Genomic DNA, 22,053 nt, shown 5'->3' on the forward strand with positions numbered 1-22,053 from the left:
TAGGTCTTCCACCCACCTAACTTCCCTTAATCTTAAGTAAATGATGCCAGCTCAGTTTTCCTATATATCTTTACTTAGTAGAGCAAACAATGTCAGTAAAAACAAACTATGTGTACCTGGAGTGATAAGATTATACAAAACTTATCCCATCTCAGTCTAGATTTGCATCAGTGGATTTAAATAGACTTCTAGTATCTACACTTTTAAAGATGAAAAAAAAAAAAGAACAGCACAGATTGTGTGCCTTTGAGAACAATGGAACAGAATGTTTAAATGGAACTATTCTGAACTCCTTGACTGCAATAAGTATTGCGCCAAATGTAGGTACCTTCACTTGTAAGGCATAGAAAATGGTATAGAATATCAATAAAGAAATGTAGTTGAAATTGAAATATATAAAAACTAGAAGAAAATGACAAGCATATGCCACACACATTGAGAAAAATCATGGAATTTATTTTAATAGATTCAAAACTCCCCAAAATTAAAATTAGTTGTATCTACTTTCATCTATATGCTTTTAACAGACATTTAAAATTTGTTCTCTTAAGAAATTCAACAGTTTGCTTCCTCTTCCCTATCTCTATCAATCTTTTTTCTTAAAAAAAATTTATACATTTGCTTAGCAAGTCTTCCATTCAGAGACAGTAAAAAATGGCACTTCGAGATAGCCTGTTTCCAAACCCTCAGATCCAATAGTTGGTGCTACGTAAAGGAATGAGACTATAACTGTTTTTACCACGTGTATAACATGAGATCTTCAGTTTTGTATGTATTTCTCCTCCTGTGTTTGTCTACAATTTTCCTCTCCTATGCCACCATCTCTTAATTGCTTCTCTTCCACACCCAGAATTCTTTGACAATCTTGGGCCTTAGGGAATGGATATGAATCTACATCTGCCTTTATCTGCAACAAAAGTGGATCTTTTACTGGCAGGAGCCATTCCTAAAGTTTGACACTTTGGATGCCCAGGGTTAAGATGGATCCCAATGACACTTTATTGACACTGTTATGTGTATAGGCAAGAACCATTACAGAACGATGACACTTCCTGGGTCTTAGCAGAAGTTCCCGTGAATCCCCAAGACTGGTTTGGGATCAAGGAGTAGGGTGAGTATACTATACTCTTCATTGGTTTGCATGTTTCTGTGCTGGTACTGCCTCCTGGAAATATGAAGAACCTGATGATTTTTTTTCATGGTAGTGACTAAATTTGCTACTTGAACTGATTCAGGTCTTCTTCCCAAGAACAAATCCACACTTTCTCTCAAATGACTACTTTCAAGCAAGGGACCAGTTGTCTTAAGAACTGAACCAGTCCAGTACTGCCAAAACCAATGATTTTGCAAATGATGCTAAAAAAATAAATAAATTCTACCACTGGGAGAAAAATGTAACCCACAAAGAAAAGACCGTTTAATTATTTCATTCTTTGACTTAAACACAAGTGACTGTGTGGTCTTAGCATAATTCCTATGATTAGGACATAATTAATTATAGATGTTGCTATTCTGATAACATGAATATGTTTCTTATTGACAAACAATAACCAAAATATCCAACACCAGAGCTACAGAAAGAACAGCAGGAATGAAAAGGAAGAAGGTAAGAATGATTTTACACAGTTGTCAAGAGGAAGGACACTGTTGCCATGGCAAAGATTGAAATGATGCGTATCTATGCCCTTTCTTCCCCTGGAGAAGAAAAATAACTGGGTTTCATTTCATTTGAAGAGGTTGTAGAACCACACTGTCTGAAAGGTAGGACAGCCATGGAAAAGAAATATGAAATATTTAATGTACCTAAGTTATTTTTGTTAGGGTGGGAGTGGGGTGGGAGGAGCAGGGTGGGAGGAAATTTTATAGAGAAAAGTTAAAAGCCATTCTCTTTTGACTTTTTAGAGAGCGGTATAGCATTTGGCCCTTGGCACATGAGGCTGGTACCCATTTGTCTGAGGTGGCAAAAATGTGGTCTAAGTGTTGGATTAACATTTTTTATCCATTTTATCTAGCACTAAAATACATCTCAAATATGAATCTAAAGCAGCAGCATACTATATTTTACTATATACATACTATATACACATATGTGTATATAAACATATATACACAGTGTCTATATGTATATCAATATACACAGACACTCATAGAAAGACTGCTAGTACTTCCTGTCTAACATCACTACTAGGAATGCAGGCATGTTGTGTGGTTGCTAGAGTGTGTGTTGAAAGAGATTGGTGTGTACCTTTGGTTTGGCAATCTGTACCAAGTTTGTAAGTCAGTATATAGCCACCATTACTTTCAATCTATATTTGAATATAAGCCAAGATTGATTATTTGTAAGCCAAAGATTTACATGTCTTCAGAAATGTTCATCATTTGAGTTTCTGGCCTCTCTTCGTACTTCTGAAATGAACTAAATAAAACACACTTATACATGATAAATACCAACCACATTTGATGACTCGAACTTCTAATGGATGTTAAAATGGAATTTTTAAAGCTTACTTGGACAACAAGTGGGAGTCACATGTACAATGGATTTTTTCACTGAAATACGTCAGTTATTCTGCAACCTTAGTATCTTATCTGAATCCCTGCTCTCTGTTGGGAAAAAAAAAATTGAGTAAGGAATCATCCCACATAGTTAGGCTATGTAAAATAATTGTTTTGCTTTTTAGAGATATAAGCCAGAAAGAGCCCTAGGTTTTTGACAGAAATCCATCAGGGAAATCTATGATCTATAGAATCAAAGTTTCTCTTGCTTTGAATATGAGAGGCTATCATATGGAAACACCGCTGGATTTAACTTCCTATCTCAAATTTACTTCTGAGGCTGCTGTGTGAGCACAGATGGTCATCAATACATTTTAGTCATTAGCATTGTTAGGCCCTTAGAAAAATGGCTCACAGCTTTCAACTCCTAATGTTATATGCATGCATTATTGAATTTGCTCTTTGCACTTACATTAAATTATGATCCCATTAGCAAGGAGTTAAATAGGTTTGAGCTACATTTGTGAACTACGTGGTTATAAATACTCTCTGAGGTGGCTTCTAGCAGCTAAGCACTGCATAACTCTGCAAATCATTGCAGCTTCTTCTGTGAAGATGAGGGTCACTTGAACATTCAGAGTTTAGTAATGCCAACTGTCAAAGGGTATGGAGACAACTCTCAGCGATCCAAAGGCAAAAAAAGTTTTAAATGACATAAATCTTATTCTGCATTTGTACGTGCAGGAACTCCTGTGAAAAAATGGGGAGATAGAATATTTTTAAAGACTCCATAATCCTGTGCATTTTAGGGCATGCTTGGAACTGCCACAGCCTCCAATAGATGGCACATAGACAAGTAAATTCTTTACTACATATATCCAAAGTTAACTAATAAAAAAGAATACAAAAAAACAATCACTCAGCAAGGCTTCTCTCTTTCTTAACCATCAACTGATAGCTGTGCCTGCCTGTACATACTTTTTATGCAGAGTGATACTATGGCTTCTCCGAGAGAGACTGGAATGAGACACTAGTGACTGATTACCATGACTACCTGAAGTAGTCTCAGTTTAAAGATGGACAGAAAAATGGAGAATACCTTTCTCTCTCCTCTGGGCTGATGATATTCCAGAAGGCCTGTTCAGAAAGGTACCAAGAAGCAAGGAATAGTACATTTAAAACAAGAGTTTGGATGCAGTGTCAGGTGGCAGAAATTTTTCCAGCTTCATTTGTGACCATTTCCATTTTCATTGCCTAGATATTATGTTGTCAGAGCAGGTTTCAAATTACATTTATAAACTTACCATCGTTGTTCATATATTTCTTTTTGCTTCTTTTGTGTGATCTTTTCTTTCTCTACAATCTAAACACTGACAAATTTATCTATCCTTTCTAAGGGCACCACTGAATATCTTCTGGAATCATTAATTGCCCAACCATTTGCTCTTTCAGTATCCCTATTCAGAAAGAGTGCAATCTTTTAGATCAGAGTCTAACATCCAGTCTATCAGATAGATACTCACACTACACCATGGCTTATTATCCAGGATCAGAGTCATATCCATAATTTAAATTCTTTTCTTATCCCTTCTAGGGTCAACCAGATACCTGGGGATATCACCTTGGTAATGAATTTACTAGAATCAAATTCTCTTCCCCACCCCCCTATAAGGGACCTCAGCACCTCCACTTAACTCCATTGACTACAACATGGCTCCAAACTGCTTCATTTATTATTCTAAGTACTTGAAGACATCAAAATTTTAAAACAGACTTGGCAGTTGTTTTAATCAAAAGGCTTATTATTTGGGTTTTACAAGAGAGATTCTACATTCACAGAAAAAAAAAAAAAAACAATGGTATTCTTATCCTTAAGCTGTGTCCAAGTATAAAGTTTACCATGACAAAGACAACACTGATTCTTTAAAATGGCTGGATAAGCCAGACCCTGAACTTTGACAACTACCTCCTGGAGGGACTTGAGCTGGACCGTGTGTACAGTGAGTCCTTTGTACCTGAGTTAGAGCCAGGTGTAGAGGGCTGAAACCAGCAGATGTATTTTATCATCTAATCATATTTTCTTTAAAAATACAATTCATGCCAGGCTTGCTGGCACAGATCTACAATCTCAGTTCTTGGGAGGTAAAACAGAAAGATGATAAACTCAAGGTCAGCCTCAGCTAAATATGAAAGCACTTGTTTTGGAGTCTAACGAACAGGGTTCACTCTCCAGAACCCACATGAAAGTAAAAAGACCTGACCACGTGTGTCAAGGCTGGCATGTGCATGTGTGTGCGTGTACACACACACACACACACACACACACACACACTTTAAAAAATAAACATTTTTAAAAGAAAAAATTAATTATCAAAACATTATGCATTATTTCCCCTATATTAAAAGATAATAACCAAATGGCAGTTCGTGTCTGTCCTCCACATTCAGGAATGAATATCCTGATACAGGTCAGCATTATTTTCATGTATGTTTAGAGACTCTGTAATTCACATATTCTTGCACCCACTCCACATCTTCTTGGTAATCTGCTTTCATAATCATTTTTATGACTTCTATGCCATAAAACATTTTCTTCCCAGGAGAACTTTACATTTTTCCCCCAAGCCCCAAACACTTTTTTTTAAGGTGAATAGCAAGTTCCTTTCTAAATAGTTTCTATTTCATCATTTCCATGTTTCAGGAAGATTCATATTTTTAAAAAAAAAGACAGAATGAAACAAGAATATAAACTCTTTGCTCAAACTAAACAGTGTGAACTTTTTAAGATGGAATTTTAGAAATAGGGAAGAAAAACATTGGGCTTGGGGATAAGTCCCAGATCCCATCAAATTTCATCAGAAAGCCCTCCAGTTTTCTCCTTTAGCTTGCTGAAAAATGCCTCTACCTTATGATGGTTCTGCTCAGCACAAAGCTCATAGTAAGCCCTTCAGAAAGCGACTGCTTGGTTAATTTCCACGATAGAAATCTGACCTACTTTGTCTAATTCTTTCGGTTCTCTATTGAGGTGAACACAATAAATATTTCTGACTTCTAATTCTCTCAGGTACTCAGTCAAGGGCCTGCAGTAATTGCTCCAGACATTTCCCATGTGAAGCACTGCTGCAACAGGATAAAAGGCCTCAGCTGGAATATATGCCCTTGGTAGATTGATAGTCATTTGGAGAATTGGGGTCCCTGAAAAAAAATCATTATGGATATCTAAGCCAAAAGAGAAAAAATGAGGAGAGCTACCTACTCTTGTCTAGGTTTCAGTAGGCAATGCATAGCAGACAGTTCAATATATATTCATTTGCCTTTCGGCCTGCTCTATGATATGTGGAGGCTTAAGCAAATTGCTTGACCTGCATGTGCTGCAGTCTCATAATTTATAAAGAGAAGACCATAAATCTGCCTTCTTGGTGTAGCCACTAAACTTAACCAATAATAAAATTGACTAGTGTAATTATGTAAAGGAACTAGGTTGAAAATGAAAAGCTAAGAGTTATCTTTGAAATGATTCTCTACTGAGGGGGGAAAATGTCATAAATGAAGCTACAACAGCATCAGCACATGGTTTAGAAAGAGTCACAAGACATGCCCAGAAATAAGGCAAGAGGGTGATGGAGAAAAGAGAAAACATTTGAGCTAGGAGAAAAAAAAATACCATCCTGACAAAACCATCTAAAATGGCCAAATGAATATCTAATTCTCCTTTCTTCATAACACCAGGGTTGTGTCTGTGTGTGTGTGTGCGTGTGCGTGTGCGTGTGTGTGTGTGTGTGTGTGTGTGTGTGCATGAATGTTTGCATTTGTGTGGGTGAATGTTTGTATTTGTAAATGTTTGTGTATGTGCATATACACATGTGTGCATGCATGTGCATGTGCATTTGTGTGTGTGTATGCGTATGTATGGACATATTTAGTTGATATGAGTTATGCTTCACAATACATCTAGTAAGGCAGAGGAATGGAAAAAACTGTTTTAATCAAAGCATGTTTAATCTACCATTTTGACAACGTAGTCTATCTCACAGCAACACAGAATAGCAAGAGTTTTCTTCTCTTAGTACCTCTCCTCACCTTGTTAAGTGGTATTATCTGTGATTTCTGATTGCAATTTTTATGTTCATTGGGTTTGCTACTGATTGAAATGTTCATTCACCACCCCTCTGGTTTCTATTTTGAAGTTCCCAAGAACACATTGGTTCCCTCCCAAATTTCATTAACACTTTCTTTCTTTCTTTCTTTCTTTCTTTCTTTCTTTCTTTCTTTCTTTCTTTCTTTCTTTCTTTCTTTCTTTCTTTCTCTCTCTCTCTCTTTCTTCCTTCCTTCCTTCCTTCCTTCCTTCCTTCCTTTCTAATCAAAGACTAACCTAGAGATGTACCGTCTGTGCTGAGTATCTCAGAGGATGTCTGAAAGCTCGGAAGCCAGCTTTCTCGCCCTCAGCACTCTCGGGCTGGAGCCAGATGATGCATTATTTTGGAGGCTGGCCTGTAATTATAGGTTGTTTATCAGCATGCATTGCCTCTACCCATTGAATGCCTAGATCATTCCCCACCCCATTTGTGACAACAAAAATGACACCAGACATTACCAAATGTCCTCTAGAGGACAAAAGGCCCTGCCCGAGGCCCCCTGCTTTGAAAGCTATTACACTAAGATAACCTGCACTGTGAACTAGCTGTTCTGTAAAAGCTACTGGATAGACCAAGGCAGACATAGGCCATTTGTCAGAAGGAGAACATTAAGATGCTGAGATCCTAAGTCTGGGCTTAGGCAAGTGTCTATGGTTGACAGCCCAGAATAAGCATCTATATCACAACAAAATTCATTCATTCTCCAAAGCAATGCTTATAAAATATTTTGTTGCAGGACTCTTCATATTCTTAAAAACTATTGCAATAATCTAAAACAAATATTTTGTTTCTATGTTGTATTTATTAATATTCATTATGGCATAAATAGAATTTAAAGGAATATATTCACTGATTTATTTTCAAATTAACATAGCACATGTTAAAATAAACAATATACTTATATGAAAACAATTCTGTTTTTCAAAACAAAGTTAGAAAGGTGAAATTCTTACACAAATGGATGGAGCTGGAGAACATCATACTCAGTGAGGTAACCCAGTCTCAAAAGATCAATCATGGTATGCACTCACTGATAATTGGATATTAGCCTAGAAACTTGGAATACCCAAGACATAATCCACATATTAAATGATATCCAAAAAGAACGGAGGAGTGGCCCCTGGTTCTGGAAAGACTCAGTGCAACAGTACAGGGGAATACCAGAACAAGGAAGTGGGAAGGAGTAGATGGAGGAACAGGGGGAGGGAAGAGGGCTTATGGGACTTGCGGGAGTGGGGACCCAGAAAAGGGGAAATCATTTGAAATATAAATAAAGAATACATTGAATAAAAAAAAAAAGAAAAGTAAAACCAGACTATCTTTGTACAGATGTCTTAATATGTAACTTATATTAAAGGATGGGATTATCATTTCTACTTCTTCATTGAATTTGCTATGATTTCACAATCAGGTAGCCTCTAAGCAATTTGTATTTGATGAAGGAGTAATAGTGAAAAAGGCAGTTGTTACCTTCCTATCACTATGAAAGACTCTGACTCCATGGACCCTCCAATGAAAGGGTTTCAATGATTCCCCCAGGGGTCCCAGGGACACACCTTGAGAAACACTGATCTAAACCCACACATTTTACTTTTATCGATCTATGTCACTTAAATGTTTGTGAATATCTTTTAAACCCAGGGTCTCTAGAGAGTGGAACCCTCTATTAACCCTAGTATGCTAACTTTAATCAGGCTGTTCTGTTCCTAAGACCTAAGAAAAGCAGTAATACTGAACAAATTGAATGAGGTATTTTTAAGAATGCAGAACCTTAGAAGAGAATGAGGGCTGGTAAGGACACAGTCAGCGAGCAATGAGAAGCTACTAGACCTTTTGCAAGAAGGGAAGAAGTACAGGAAGGATGGATAGGCACATTGAGCCCAGGTCACCCCTTCTGTTAGTGAGAAGGATCTTGCTCTGTATCTCAAGGCAACTTCCACAATGCTGTGTCTCACTCCACAACCTGGCTCAGAACGCAGCCCTGGGAGAGCAGGGATGGTGGTGTCATAACAAATGAGGAAAGAGATAGACAGTGGGGGTAGAGGAAAAGGCAGCTCTGCATTGCTTCCAGGGTCATAGATGGTCTTGCTGACCTTTACAATAATCTAAGACAACTTCCACTGCCAATACTAGCTTAAGGAGGAGTAGAAGTTTTGTGTATGCTTTGTTGCAATTCTGGTTAGCACTCGAGAAGCCTAGGCTTTTGAGTACTGATGGAAAAACTTGTTTAAAGTATAAAGGGAACTCATTTTCCTTGTAAGACACAGAATGGAGATATTCTGAATGTTATGTCCTACACTAATGAGAGTGTCACCTCCTTGCTACTAAAGGTTTACAGCTTTTCAAATCCCAAGTACCCTGAAATTGTATATTTATTTTTAAATGATGATACATATCTCAGAACATCTCAAACTAAAATGGTCCCTTTGCCCTCAACTGCAAACGGCAAAAGAAAGAAGTGTTTTGGGAACTGGTATGACAGAGGTCAGATCGTTGTGATTATAGCAGATATGTTAACAGGTCCAACTTATCTAAAATAAGCTGAGATGTTATATAGCATGTCCATAGTTACATAAATTTGTGTGACTTCCTCCTTTAAAGCCAGTAGCACTAGACCAACACACTGGCAATACTGAAAGTAAGCACAGTTTAGTGCCTCATCATAAAGTTAGGTCACCCAGTTGATACATTTTTACCCAAAATTATTAAAGAGACTTTGTTTCAAATTCAGTAGCTATCAGAAGAAGAGAGGACAGTGGTCACTATTTCTATCTGTTAACTAAAGAATTCTCTCAAAGACAAAAATCTTTGTCTTAGGACCAGTAGGATTTCACACATTGTGCCCAACAGTTCCAAATATAATCACTACATATTAAGTAATAGATAACAAAAAAGCAAATAGTGGCATAGCCTCCTGAAGATGTTTTAGTCACTCACTTAAAGAGTTTTTATTTTACCAAACTATTCTTCTACAGTCCTACTCAACAATGGCAATATTAGTTCTCCATTTTACACAATGCTGTACTAACATTCTACTTCAAAAAACTTTGATCCACTTTCTGAGCATCTGACTTGATTGCAGACACATCAGATAGAGATGCCATCAGCAACTCAGAAACATAGGCCTGTTTTTCTGCTGTTGAAAATGCTCCTCATCAAAACTGTCAAGGTCTACATTGAACTTTTAATGTGAAGAGTAGTGTGTGCATAGGAATTAAAATGTATGACTGTCGCATGAGAATATGTGTATAGTTCAGTATTTCTGGTGATCATTTTCAGTTGGGCAACAGATTTGTGTAATAGGGAACAATTAATCCAAAGGCATGCTGTTTATACAGGAGCTGTTTTCTGTTCAGATTCATCCATTTGTCTTGGTCCACAATAATACAAATGTTTCCTTTGCTGGCCCCATCCCCCCCCAACCCCTTCCCACACCCATAACTCGCTTTCTGTCTGGAAGTACAACAAGACACCCGGTTAGATCAAACCTAACACGCCTCTGTCACAAAGTTACTGCAAGCTGCCGCCGACCAGTGTCACTTGAGGGGAAACCCTCCTCACTACACACAGCCTATCTGAGGAGTGCCTTTTTTTCTATCCTCATTATTTAACAGTGTGTGCCGATTACTCAAAGCGATATGGGCAGGCCCTGGTAAATATAGCGTTGCTGTAGTGTTAACTTTTTATAAGGTAATGCTCAGGTTGCCTGCAGTGTCTAAAATTACTCTGTGGCCAGGGCCCCCTGCTTTATCGCTTTCTATAGTTTTAAAGTAGTTTGAAGCTTGAATAACATAAAATAACATAATATAATGTTATTTATGTTATTTCCCACGTGAAGAACGCCTGTAAACCTTGCAGTATTGAAACTCAGTGAACAAGGCATCTTAGACAAGCTGAAAAACAAATGGTGGTACGATAAGGGGGAATGTGGAGCCAAGGACTCCGGGAGTAAGGTCAGTCGCTGAAGGTCTTTTTGTACTGATTAGCAATCACATTTTGACCCACTGTTTATTTTCTATCCCCAAACGGCTTTCCTTCCCGACACACACACCCTGCCACAGTGGGACCCCTTCATAACACCAGCACTATAGGAATAAGGCAAAAGGCAGCCTCACACGCCTGTCATGGGACATCAACCCACTGTGATAGAGATCCATTATGCTTAGGGACTCAATCTGGCTCGATGCATTTCCAATGCTGTAAAAGAATGAGCTGTGTTATAAAGGGGTTTTACTGTAGTTCACATTTCTAAAGTTCAAAGAGAAAAATATATAACAACCAACCTCAACTCAAAAAAAAAATATATATATATAAGATCCAGTTGTGACAGTACTTTGTCTTAATCTCTTGCAGTGTCAGAGACTGTAGTTGTAAATACCATTGGTTATTAATATATTATGTCTTTGCCATCAGAAAACAAACAAACAACAAAGACTAGTCTCTGTAAGCAGAATGATTAGCTCCCTCCCAGCTGCTGTCATTTAAATTCAGCATCTGTTTGGATCTCAAATCTCATTAAGTCTGTCACACTTTTCTCTTATAAAGGTGTCATTTGAATCTCTATATGTAATACTTTGAAAATTTAGTCGCATGCTCCTTAAGGGTACACATTGTCAGGATTAACATCACATTGATAAGCATGAAACACTCTTCCCTGCCTCCTTCCCGCCTCCCCTTTGCTCCCCTAAGAAAGTTCTTTTTAGTTTCAAAATTTTGCCTTTTCCTTTTTCTAAACTAATATTGTGGTATCAGTTAATTCATTTCATGAAACGCCACTCATTTTCTCCATGCAATGAACCATTTTGCTACTGGGTTTCTCCATCCCTTATCAGGGAATTTGGTAAAACTTCAACACATGGAACTTAAAACTTCTGATGCTGCTACAAATCACACAGGTTATGATAAAGGACCTTTTGCCCCATTCGGTGCCATGCATATATACATATATGGTGGCAGAAGGAGGGTTCTAGAAATTGGCCCATATATTGATTGACTATGGACTACCCTTGCATATAACCTAGTAGGCTACCTGAAATGGCCACTGTCCAATAAGTGAAAGAAGTTCTTACTGTCACCTACCTGTCATTCATTCTAGAAAACTGACTATATGTAAGACTATCATGGACATGGGGCACCTCAACACACATCCCTCCCTAAATACAATTCAAGTTGGCCTTTTTATTATAGGTATAGGGTTGGCTCCTATGAAAATAGAATCAGAAAAATGGAATGTGGCCATTTAAATATATCAGAACTAGCTGAACCATCATACAAATGGTCAGCAATGGCCATCATCTTTCCACCGTGTCGCTATTTAACTAAGATGATCAAAATTCACAGGCTTAAAAACTTGGGGCTTCTCTTCAATTCCTTTCAGCAGCAAAATGGTTACATTCCCTCTAAAAAGACTACAAAATGCTATTTTATTTTTTTTCCAAAGAAAGACTCCTGGCCCTTGGTGTATCCTACCTCAAGGTAGGGCTCAAGACACCAATTTTTTTCTTTCCATTGTTCAGCAGTTCAGTTTTTGCTTTTTCATGCAGGCAGATAGCTTAGCCAGGTTTGCTGTTTGACCTGAAAGTCACTGACCGCCTTCCTCAATTTTTCTTCCATCTTAAATAGAAAGCAGATAGGTATAGCATTTTTTAATTAGTCCTATATTCCCTGGAGTAAAACTTTGAAAAAAGCTGAACACTTTTTTTTTGGCTTGCGTTTTTTTTTTGTGTGTGTTTTGTTTTTTGTTTTTGATTTTGGTTTTTGCCTCTTTTTTTTTTTTTCTTCAACGGTCTAGAAAATCTTTCTGATTTGTGTGGAGCCAATCTGGGGCACAATGGACCCTCCTGATGCTTCCTTAAACTTTCAGGAAGATGGAGTGGAGCCAAGTCTTTGTATTCTCTTGTTCTAGCAGCATGAAGACTTGCTGCCCTGATTTTGAGCTTAGCAACCAATACTCCATGGGGGCAATTTATCAGTCACTGAGAGGAAAGAAGAGTTAACTCTTTTTACACAACCCCCCCAAAAGTAAATCCCCACCCAAGAATATAAGGAACCTCACCTAGTATGTTAAAGATGAATTATTAAGAAAGTTTGTCACAGGGAAATCAAGGGAGAAGGGGTATTGTGGGGCAGAGAGGGGAAAGAGTGCTTCAGTTCCCAAATGAAAAATATATGGTCCATTTATAGAGATTCTGCCACAGCTCAACTCTGGAAAATGGTGTGTGTTCGGACTGGCAGAGGGATATATTCTGCTTCTGTTCACTCTTTTGTTCCCCTGGACAAATAGTATCTTATTTTGGTGGCTGAATACTATTGAACATTTGGAGAATGTTTAAAAGAATGGGGGAAAAAAGGACGCTGAGGTGTGAGATTCAAAACAGTCAACAGAAGCACAATCTACCATCTTGCTGGTCATTGCGAAACCTCAGCCAGTTTCCAGAGTTGAGTCCTAACACTTACACAAATGTTTAGTTACTTTTACAACTTAGAATTGCCCTATGCTGTTGTGATATGTTATGATGTCCTCTTGCCTTTGTTTTCCTCAAGAACTAATCGCCTTGTTCATTTTTCTTAGGACAAGACCAGTGCTCTAAGCCTGAGCAATGTGGCAGGCGTGTTCTATATACTTGTCGGAGGTCTGGGGCTGGCCATGATGGTGGCTTTGATAGAATTCTGTTACAAATCACGGGCAGAGTCCAAACGCATGAAACTCACAAAGAACACCCAAAACTTTAAGCCTGCTCCTGCCACCAACACTCAGAATTACGCTACATACAGAGAAGGCTACAACGTGTATGGAACAGAAAGTGTTAAGATCTAGGGGTACGGTTAAGGTCTAGTAAACTAATCAGCCTTACGTTTGTGTGTGTTAACCTTTTTTGTTGTTATTCTTTCCTGTTTCTTTGGTTGGTTTCTAGCATTGTCTCTGCTCCTAGTTAGTTATCTTTAAACAATGATTGTGTTCTCATGTCAGTGGTTGGTGCTTTTCTAAAAGAATAACTGGAATTAAGTTATGGTCTGTGACATGAAAGGAAAAAAACATTCTTAAATAGTACTGAACAATACAAATATATGTGTGTAACATGTTGTTACCCACATGAATAACATTTAACTGTTATAGTAGTTACAGTGTTAAAAGTAAAACAAATGAAGTTAATCTTAATCATGTATTTCACTGAGGTCAAGATACCCAAGATATCATTTCAATTTGTCCATTAGACAATAATATTGAAAATGAATAAGATAATTTACGTTCTTTTATTTATAATCTTTGAAATTTGGGGTGCTTTATACTTAGCAAATACCCAAGTGATACTAGCAACATGCCAAATATTTAGTAGACACATGAGCCCATGGCTACCATATTAGACAGTATAATTCTAGAGAAATCAGATAGTCTGAAATTAGGTTTAAACTAGGAAAAAGAAGCAAGGTCCTGCCACCTCATATAGGGAAGTCCTTCCATGAAGTGGTTCTTTTAATTAAGCAGTGAAAGTATGAAACAAATTTCTTAATTTTGAGTCCCTTTGTTATCCCTTCCTTGGAACTGATGGTACTCAGGTAAGTAAGGGTCTAGGTTACTTGCTGCTGACCAAATCAAAATTAATACTTAGGAAAACCTGACTACCAATAATGCATTTAAATTTAAAGGCAAGCATGGATTAGAATAATGTTTCCATTCTACAAGTATGTAAAAGGATAGTCTTACCGCCTTCCAAGTACATTTGCCTTACTGACATGCCTATTAAAAGTAGAACAGAACAATTAGCAACTTCCTATACCTTATTTTAGATGGCTAACTTTAACCCATCAGTAAATGTCAATGTATTCCAATTTCTGTATGTTGACCTTCTCATATATAACCTAACAAATCTAAATTTAGTCAATTTTTAAACATTTTATCCAAATAATTCATTTGCTATTACTATGGAAAGCATGATCTTATTTGATGAAGTTGCTCGTTGTCCTGTTGTCCTGTAGATTGCAGCCTTTGGCTACTACACACTCTGTACAATAAACTAACCTGTTAACAAATTGTTTCCACTATTGAATGTTCAACCCATAAGTTCATCTGTCATTAGCACTATTAGCATGCAATCATTTAATGTTCTCATATGCTAGTGCTTTGAGTTGATGATATAATTCAGTTGGGGGCACATTATTTACGTTTTCCATAGGACAGTACAGGAACGATTTCAATCTAGCATAATTACTGCAAACCCCAAGGAGTTGAAGTCCAACTATTTAATACATCTTTAGAATATATAGCAGTTTTCCGTGTTCTTCCACATCTATTCCCTGGGTTGTAATAAACTCAATCAGGCAGTATTTTCCCTCTGGTACCTAAAACACAGTCACACTAAGTAGCTTGTCCAAGGCTTGTCCAACTAGGTAGTAGCAGATTCAAGTGTAAAGTGCAACCTCTCTTCCTCTTTACTAAACCAGACCTAGCTCCTCCCCACTTCTCCATCTAGAGACTGGTAGTCTTCGGGAAATTTGAAACCTTAGTTAGATTTTGTCAATTTGACAAGAGATGATTAGTTCATGACGACACAGCTGTCCATGCAGGCCATCAGATGACTCAATAGTTTAGAGCACTTGTTGCAGAGGACCGGCAGCATTCAGTTCCCAGCACCCACATGGCAGCTCACAACCATCTATAACTCCAGTTTCAGGGGAGCCAATGCCCTCTTCTACATCCATGAGCACTGCATATACATGGTGCACTTACATTCACACAGGCAAAACATGTACCAAAAATAATTAATATATGTTGTTAAAAAGTTTATAGACCTTCCATGCCCTACTTTTTATGCACTCCATTCCATACAAACTAATATATATATATATATATATATATATATATATATATATACATAGTGTACATATACACAGTGTACATATACACATACACATACTCATACACATATGCATACACATACATATACATTTGTATATGTATACATAGGCCTAGTTTCTTGAGAAAAAAATTTATAACAGATGAGGGGTCACAATCTGTTCCAAATTCCAAATAGAATCTCCAAATTCTATTCTTCAGATATTCTGTCTAATAATTGTGGCCCTACTCCCCAATTTCTATAGCCTCATGGTTTCTTGTTAAATCCACAGAAAACTGTTTTTCAATCACAAATTACATGATGATCTTATGACAATGTGAATCCTAAAGCAGATTCTAGAGAAAATATCAGAGGAAGAAAAGGAAGGAAAAGGTGAAATAGCAAAAAAAAAAAGGGGGGGGGAGTAAGGAGAGGAATGGAGAGAGGGGGCCAGAAAGAAGAAGGAAAAAAGAGAAGGAAAGAGTAGTTTAATTAGGTTATCAATCCTTTAAACAGGTCATTGAAGCCTTAAATTGGAGGCTGTATTGGATAGGGAAGCTGCACAACTTAGTTTGCTATAGAAACCTACTATTTTCTGGCTTTTCTCTAGTCAACATGAGTGTACCATTATGGAACAAAAGTATGGTTACTTGAGATAAAGTTGCATTTTAATAGAAACCAATACCAACATGGCTATAGGCCAGTAACCCAGTTTCTTAGTAGTCATTTCTGGGATAATAAAGAAGCTTAAGAAGAGTCTCTGAGAAAGAAAAAAGACACTTTCCAAATATCATCCTAAGTGAGGTAACCCAATCACAAAAGAATACACATGGAATGCAATCTCTGATAAGTGGATATTAATTAGCCCAGAAGCCCTGAATACCCAAGGCACAAATTTCATAACAAATGACTCCCATGAAGAAGTATGGAGAGGGTCCTGATCCTGGAAAGGATCGATCTAGCATTGGAAGGAAATATAAGGAAAGAGAAAAAGGAGGGAGGTGATTGGAGAAGGGATGGAGAGTAGAAGGTTTATGGGACATATGGGGAGGGGGGATCTGGGAAAGGGGAAATCATTTGGAATGTAAACAAAGAATATAGAAAATAAAAATATTAAAAAAGAAAAAAGACACTTTCCAGCCCATGTAGCTCATGTGGTTATAAGACTTAGCACCCCCTCCCCATTCACCTTTGGTTTCCAAACAAGTTCTACAATATCTCTTGAGTATTATCTAGTTTCTAGTTTTCTGTGTTGGCATAGGTGGTCACGGTCTATTCAGGGGCATGCAAGTGCAAAGGTACTCTGAATTTTTGCCTTCTGAGTTTGTAGAACCAGTAATTGACCATAAAGTATGACTCATTTTTAAATCACCCAAAAGTATAAGATCCAATAAAATGTCAAATGAATGAAAAGACACCTCAGAAAGGATATAGAATCTCATTTTCTGTGGGTTGTAGTTATGCCATGGTTACTGGCCTCAGGAGAACATATGCCTCAGTTTCAGATCTGTTTACCATTGACTAGGGAGCAGAAGTTCTTTTGATAACTTGATATCTCTTTAACTTACTGACTAGGCATTAGATGTAACCCCCACCTCCATGCATTCCTTGACAAGTGGTCCAAACTCATTCTCCCTGGGGTTAACATTCTTAACTGTTTTTAGAAATCTTCAAATTTCCTCGAGGCTAGTGAAAACTACAGTTAGCTTCTTTGGCTTCATGAGGAAGTTTTTTTGCTTTGTTTTGTTTTGTTTTGTTTTGTTTTGTTTTTTCTGAGACAGGGTTTTGCTGTGTAGCCCTGGCTGTCCTGGAACTCACTCTGTAGACCAGGCTGGCCTCGAACTCAGAAATCTGCCTGTCTCTGCCTCCCAAGTGCTGGGATTACAGGCGAGCACCACCACCACCCAGTCATCAGGAAGTTTTTGAAATCTATCTCATATGCAAGACCTCAACAAGCCTGTAATTAGAGAAAGTTCCATTTTTCTTCTAAGTCTATACTATTATATCCCATAAAATACTAGTATTTTCCAAGTTATCAACATTCCTTAGGCAGGCTATATGTAGGTATTCTTTGAGTGGGTGAGAGGTTGAGACAGGAACTTACATTATAACCCAGAATGAGCTAAAATCCACACCTATCCTCCTTCCTGTCTCAGCTTGAGTAGTGGGATCACAGCAGATGTGAGCCATCAGACCCAGATTGCATAGACATTCCTGCTGGAGAATTTTTCCTGCTTAAGGGATTTTGAAGAAGGAACAAAAACTAATTTTATGTCAAATGGGGACAAATTTTTGAATAACTGAGGGAGTGAAGTTCTTTTTCCTCAGAGGGCTTTTATCAGAGTACTGATGCTGTTTCCCTTTCTGCCATTTAAAAGCGGGAAATAGTCACTGAGAGGTCAGGTCACTTTCTTAGAGTTATGAGGCCAGACAAGAATATCCCATTGGCAAGAAGGAAGGAAGGAAGGAAGGAAGGAAGGAAGGAAGGAAGGAAGGAAGGAAGGAAGGAAGGAAGGAAGGAAGGAAGGAAGGAAGGAAAGGAGGACGGGAGGGAGGAAGGAAGGGAGGGGAGGGGGAGAGGGGGAGAGAGAGAGAGAGAGACAGACTCTGGGACTCTGGGCTTGGGAGTACCAAAGAAGAGCTTTTCTTACGTTCATGTTAATCTTTTGGCTCTTTGCACACATCTTTAACATTCTCATATGTATGCTGATTCTAGAACCAGTGGTAGATAATGTCATGCATTCAACCTAAACTCTGGGCTCACTCAAGAGAAAACATGAGTGTTCTATTAGTGTACAGAGAAAGGTGGTTGAGAAAGGGTGTGAGCCAACAGGAGACAAGAAAGTGATCTTGAGGTTACAGACTCAGGGGCAAGGAATCCTATGCATCTAGTCTAGGCCATGAAAATGAAGGCATTATCAGCATCCTCTCAGTCGGGCGCCTAATTTCAAGGCAAAGCACCTATCGATGTCAAGCTGTTTCATGGGTATCACTGCTTTTGCCTGTTTTCTAGAATGTGCTATCCCTTTAAACTCCTTGTGTTACATTCAGACTTTAAACACTAAGGTTGAAGGTATTAAGAGAAATGAGCAGTCCCCAGTCAAAGAACAAATAATATTTTTTTTCCTCATGGTCAAAATGGATTTGAATTCAGTAAGCCAGAACATTGCATAACCTCTGTCCTAGGTAAACAATCCTTGTCACAGTTGCAATCAGAATATATGCTGCAGTGCATTTGTCCTGACTATATTAAAATGCCACTAAATCTTTCTAATATACCTACACCCTAAGTGATTAAAGTCTTGAGTTAGACTTCCTGCATGTTAGTATAATCCATGCATATGTTAGAAAACTACCCTAATTAATCTATTACAAAGTATCTGCATCCAGTTGAAAATTTTAACCAGACCTATTTTCAATCAAACTGGTGGTGGAGGATGGCCCCAGTAATGGCAGTTTAAGAAAGCAGTCACATTTTTTGTCCAGTGTCAACAGAGCCATTAATATATGTCTTGGTTCCCAATAAAAGTCCATTCACATTGCAATGTCCCCTTGCCTTTGCAGATCCCTTCCCACCAGAAGCATGCAATGAGAGGAAATCACTGAAAACGTGGCTGCTTCAAGGATCCTGAGCCAGATTTCACTCTCCTTGGTGTCGGGATGACACGAATATTGCTGATGGTGCAATGACCTTTCAATAGGAAAAACTGAGTTTTTTTTTTTTCCTTCAGTGCCTTATGGAACACTCTGAGACTTGGGACAATGCAAACCATCATTGAAATCTTTTTGCTTTGCTTGAAAAAATTAAAATAAAACCAACAAAAAGTGGACATGCAAGATTCCAGTATGTGGAAAAAAATCTTATTAAAAACATCAATTCAACAAAAGCCATTCTTTGATACCACTGCACAGTATACAAAACCATGTTCGTTAACACACACACACACACACATACACACACACAAACACACACACACGTATACACACTCACACATACAAATTTATTCTAATTCAGCAAATAGACCCATCTTAGCTAAAAGAAGTAATTCCTCCTGATGTAAAAAAAAAAAAAGAAAGAAAGAAAGAAAAGAAAAAGAAAAGAAATCTGTCTCCCAGTGTTCGGGCAGACTGGCATTTCTTCTAGGATCTGCTGATCAGATGTTTTTGGTATTTCCTGTTGGTGGTGATGTTCTGTGCACCCTATTTCCTTTTGATGTTGCTGAATTGTGTAAATCTTTAAAATGTAAATGTGACACTTAAGAAAATTCAAATGCTTTGGGAAAGAGACTGAATGGTGACAGAATCCTTGCAATGGTTTTGTGGGGGAAAAAGTTGGAGAACTCCCCATAGTGGAGGTGAAGGGATTAATAGAGCTTTTGAAATTGACTTCTGTGCGTAGCTGGGGGCAGGGCACTATCAGGCATACCTCTTGGTGCTTTCCTAAAATGATCCCGGGAGCTTTCCAAGAAGCCTGGAATTACAGCTCACAGATCTGTTTCTCTTGCTTCAGTGTGCATTTTAAGTCAAAATAGCTGAGTAGTTGACAGTAAGCATTGAGGTGAGGAAAGTGCTGCCTATTCTCCCAGACGTGTTTGGAATATCTTTCTCAGAAACAACACTGTGTTTAGCTCTGCTTTCTCTGCTAAGTATGCCTTTTAAGTGTACAACACGGAGACAGGACCCGTGTTGCCAGGCAGGCCAGTGGGTTCAGACCACAGTTCTCAATCTAACTTTACTCTTGCTAGGTCTGTTTTACCAGCTGTTGCCTGTTACCGCCTGCCTGTGGCTCTCCGTCAGACTGCATGTGTCCTTTTCTAGTTTGCAAAGACTAAGATGCATTCCTAAACCTATTGCTAACCTGAGGGACCTAAGCATCACTCCCAGGTCCTTGCTTGGAGCAGTCTCTCTACTGACTCACCGAAGATCGCCCCACTGCTCCATGGGCTCTCAAGTAACTAATTGCAAACCTGCTGTTGGCATCATCAGACCAGTCAGAGGAAATAGTCTCCGCTCACTAATTACCTCCTATATAACGACGTATGCTTTACGTAGTTCAGTAGTATGCTCTCATCAGTAACGTGCATTGGAAAGTTTCCAGACTGTACAAATTAGGAGCCCACCTTCATTTCCCAAGTGTGACCCTTAGATGCTTAGTTGACTCGCTGCATATTTGCTCTCGTCTTTAGAAAAGAAAGGAAGAGGTCTCGTTCCACTGAAACATTTCCAGAAAGGTGTAATATAAACTTTCATTCCAGAAAGTGTGTCATAAGCAAATAACTCACCTGTCAGATTTTAAATGGTATTGAACACAAAAGAAAGCTGTTGTGTTTTGTTTTGTTTTGTTTTCATGAAACTGTGATTTTTCAATTTATGAATGCTATAATGTCCCAGTGTGGGAAGCTAATGCTGTGTGAATATCAACTTGTACAAAACAAACCAACTGACCTATACACAAACATTTTCATAGGCACTGTATAAAGAGAAATGTATGTTTATTGACTCAAATCAGTTTTTCAGAGAGGAAACTTTACTGAGATTAAGAAGCGGGTAAATTGGTTTGTTATTTAAAAAAAAACTTGCATGTTTTAAAAAATGTTGATTGCTTCAAATTTCTGCTATTAACTTCAAGCTATGGGAGTTTGGCGGTAGTCAATTGAGGATTTTTTTCCAATTCTTTTCTTTTTGTTGTTAAAGCTGTACTTCAATGAACAGAAAAATTGCCAAGCAAACTAATGGCCGTAAAAGTGTAAATTGCATGTGTGGGCATAATTACCGAACCTCATTGCCATGAGGTACTGTACAAAGTTTTAATACATTTTGTAAATAAAATTGTAAAGAAAGCATTCTGTCTCGGCACTTTGACTAGATGGTTGATGTATACTTGACACAGATGCCAAGAAGCCATTATTCACTAATTAACTTCTCATCTGAAGCTCAGCCAGTGCTCTAACAGCCCCCTCACTATGAGAAGATTGCATCACTCTCCCCATGCCAACTGCAAATCAGTCAGGCCTCAGACTCAAGGCCCCTCAGCCAAACTGAGCCCTCCTCCCACATTTTCCATTAGTTTGACTTGAAGGCCTTCGACTTCCCTTCTTTGCCCTCAGCCAGCATCCATTAGGAGTCTTTCCTCTCCCTCAGTAGAAAATCTTTGAATTGAATTGAATATAATTGAATAATCAAGAGTCGCCAATTTAGTATTGGTGGGTAAAGAAAGAACACAGTGGACTATACTGATCAAGCCTGGTTTGTAGTTTCTGAACATGGACTAAACTTCATGTAACAAAAGAAGCCAGTTAAATATAGAGCAGGTCCTATCCCGCAGTCAGCCTAGAAAACGGGCTGCTCGTAGAAGGAAAAGAGGGGGTTTTGTTGTTGTTGTTGTTTTGTTTTTTTAAGAGAGAACAGTCCAAGAAAGATGCTAAAGAGATAAAGGAAGAGAGAATTAGGGAATAGGTAATACAAATTCTTGCAAAGGAAGAAAAATGGAAATGGGATAAGAAGACTCTCAAAAAAGGCTAGTCTAATCATACTGTGGACATCTTGGCCTATAGGCTCCAGAATAATTACTACTGCTTTCCTTCTTC

General features: G+C 38.1%; 1 protein-coding gene across 2 annotated transcripts in view; it reads left to right on the forward strand.

The window, feature by feature from the left end:
* Positions 1-21,291, forward strand: part of Gria3 (glutamate ionotropic receptor AMPA type subunit 3) — a 277,086-nt gene extending 255,795 nt beyond the window's left edge. The window contains exons 14-16 of one of the 2 annotated variants that reach the window (XM_052171184.1): positions 10,471-10,585; positions 13,204-13,451; positions 19,031-21,290. In XM_052171184.1, coding sequence (XP_052027144.1) covers positions 10,471-10,585; positions 13,204-13,449 — 361 coding nt within the window. In that variant the 3' untranslated portion in view covers positions 13,450-13,451; positions 19,031-21,290. Of the gene's footprint in view, positions 1-10,470; positions 10,586-13,203; positions 13,452-19,030 lie in introns of both variants that reach the window. The other variant, XM_052171185.1, reaches the window with a different exon arrangement.
* Positions 21,292-22,053: the final 762 nt, after the last annotated feature.

This window comes from Apodemus sylvaticus, chromosome X (genome assembly GCF_947179515.1).
Source record: "Apodemus sylvaticus chromosome X, mApoSyl1.1, whole genome shotgun sequence".
Lineage (NCBI taxonomy): Eukaryota > Metazoa > Chordata > Mammalia > Rodentia > Muridae > Apodemus > Apodemus sylvaticus.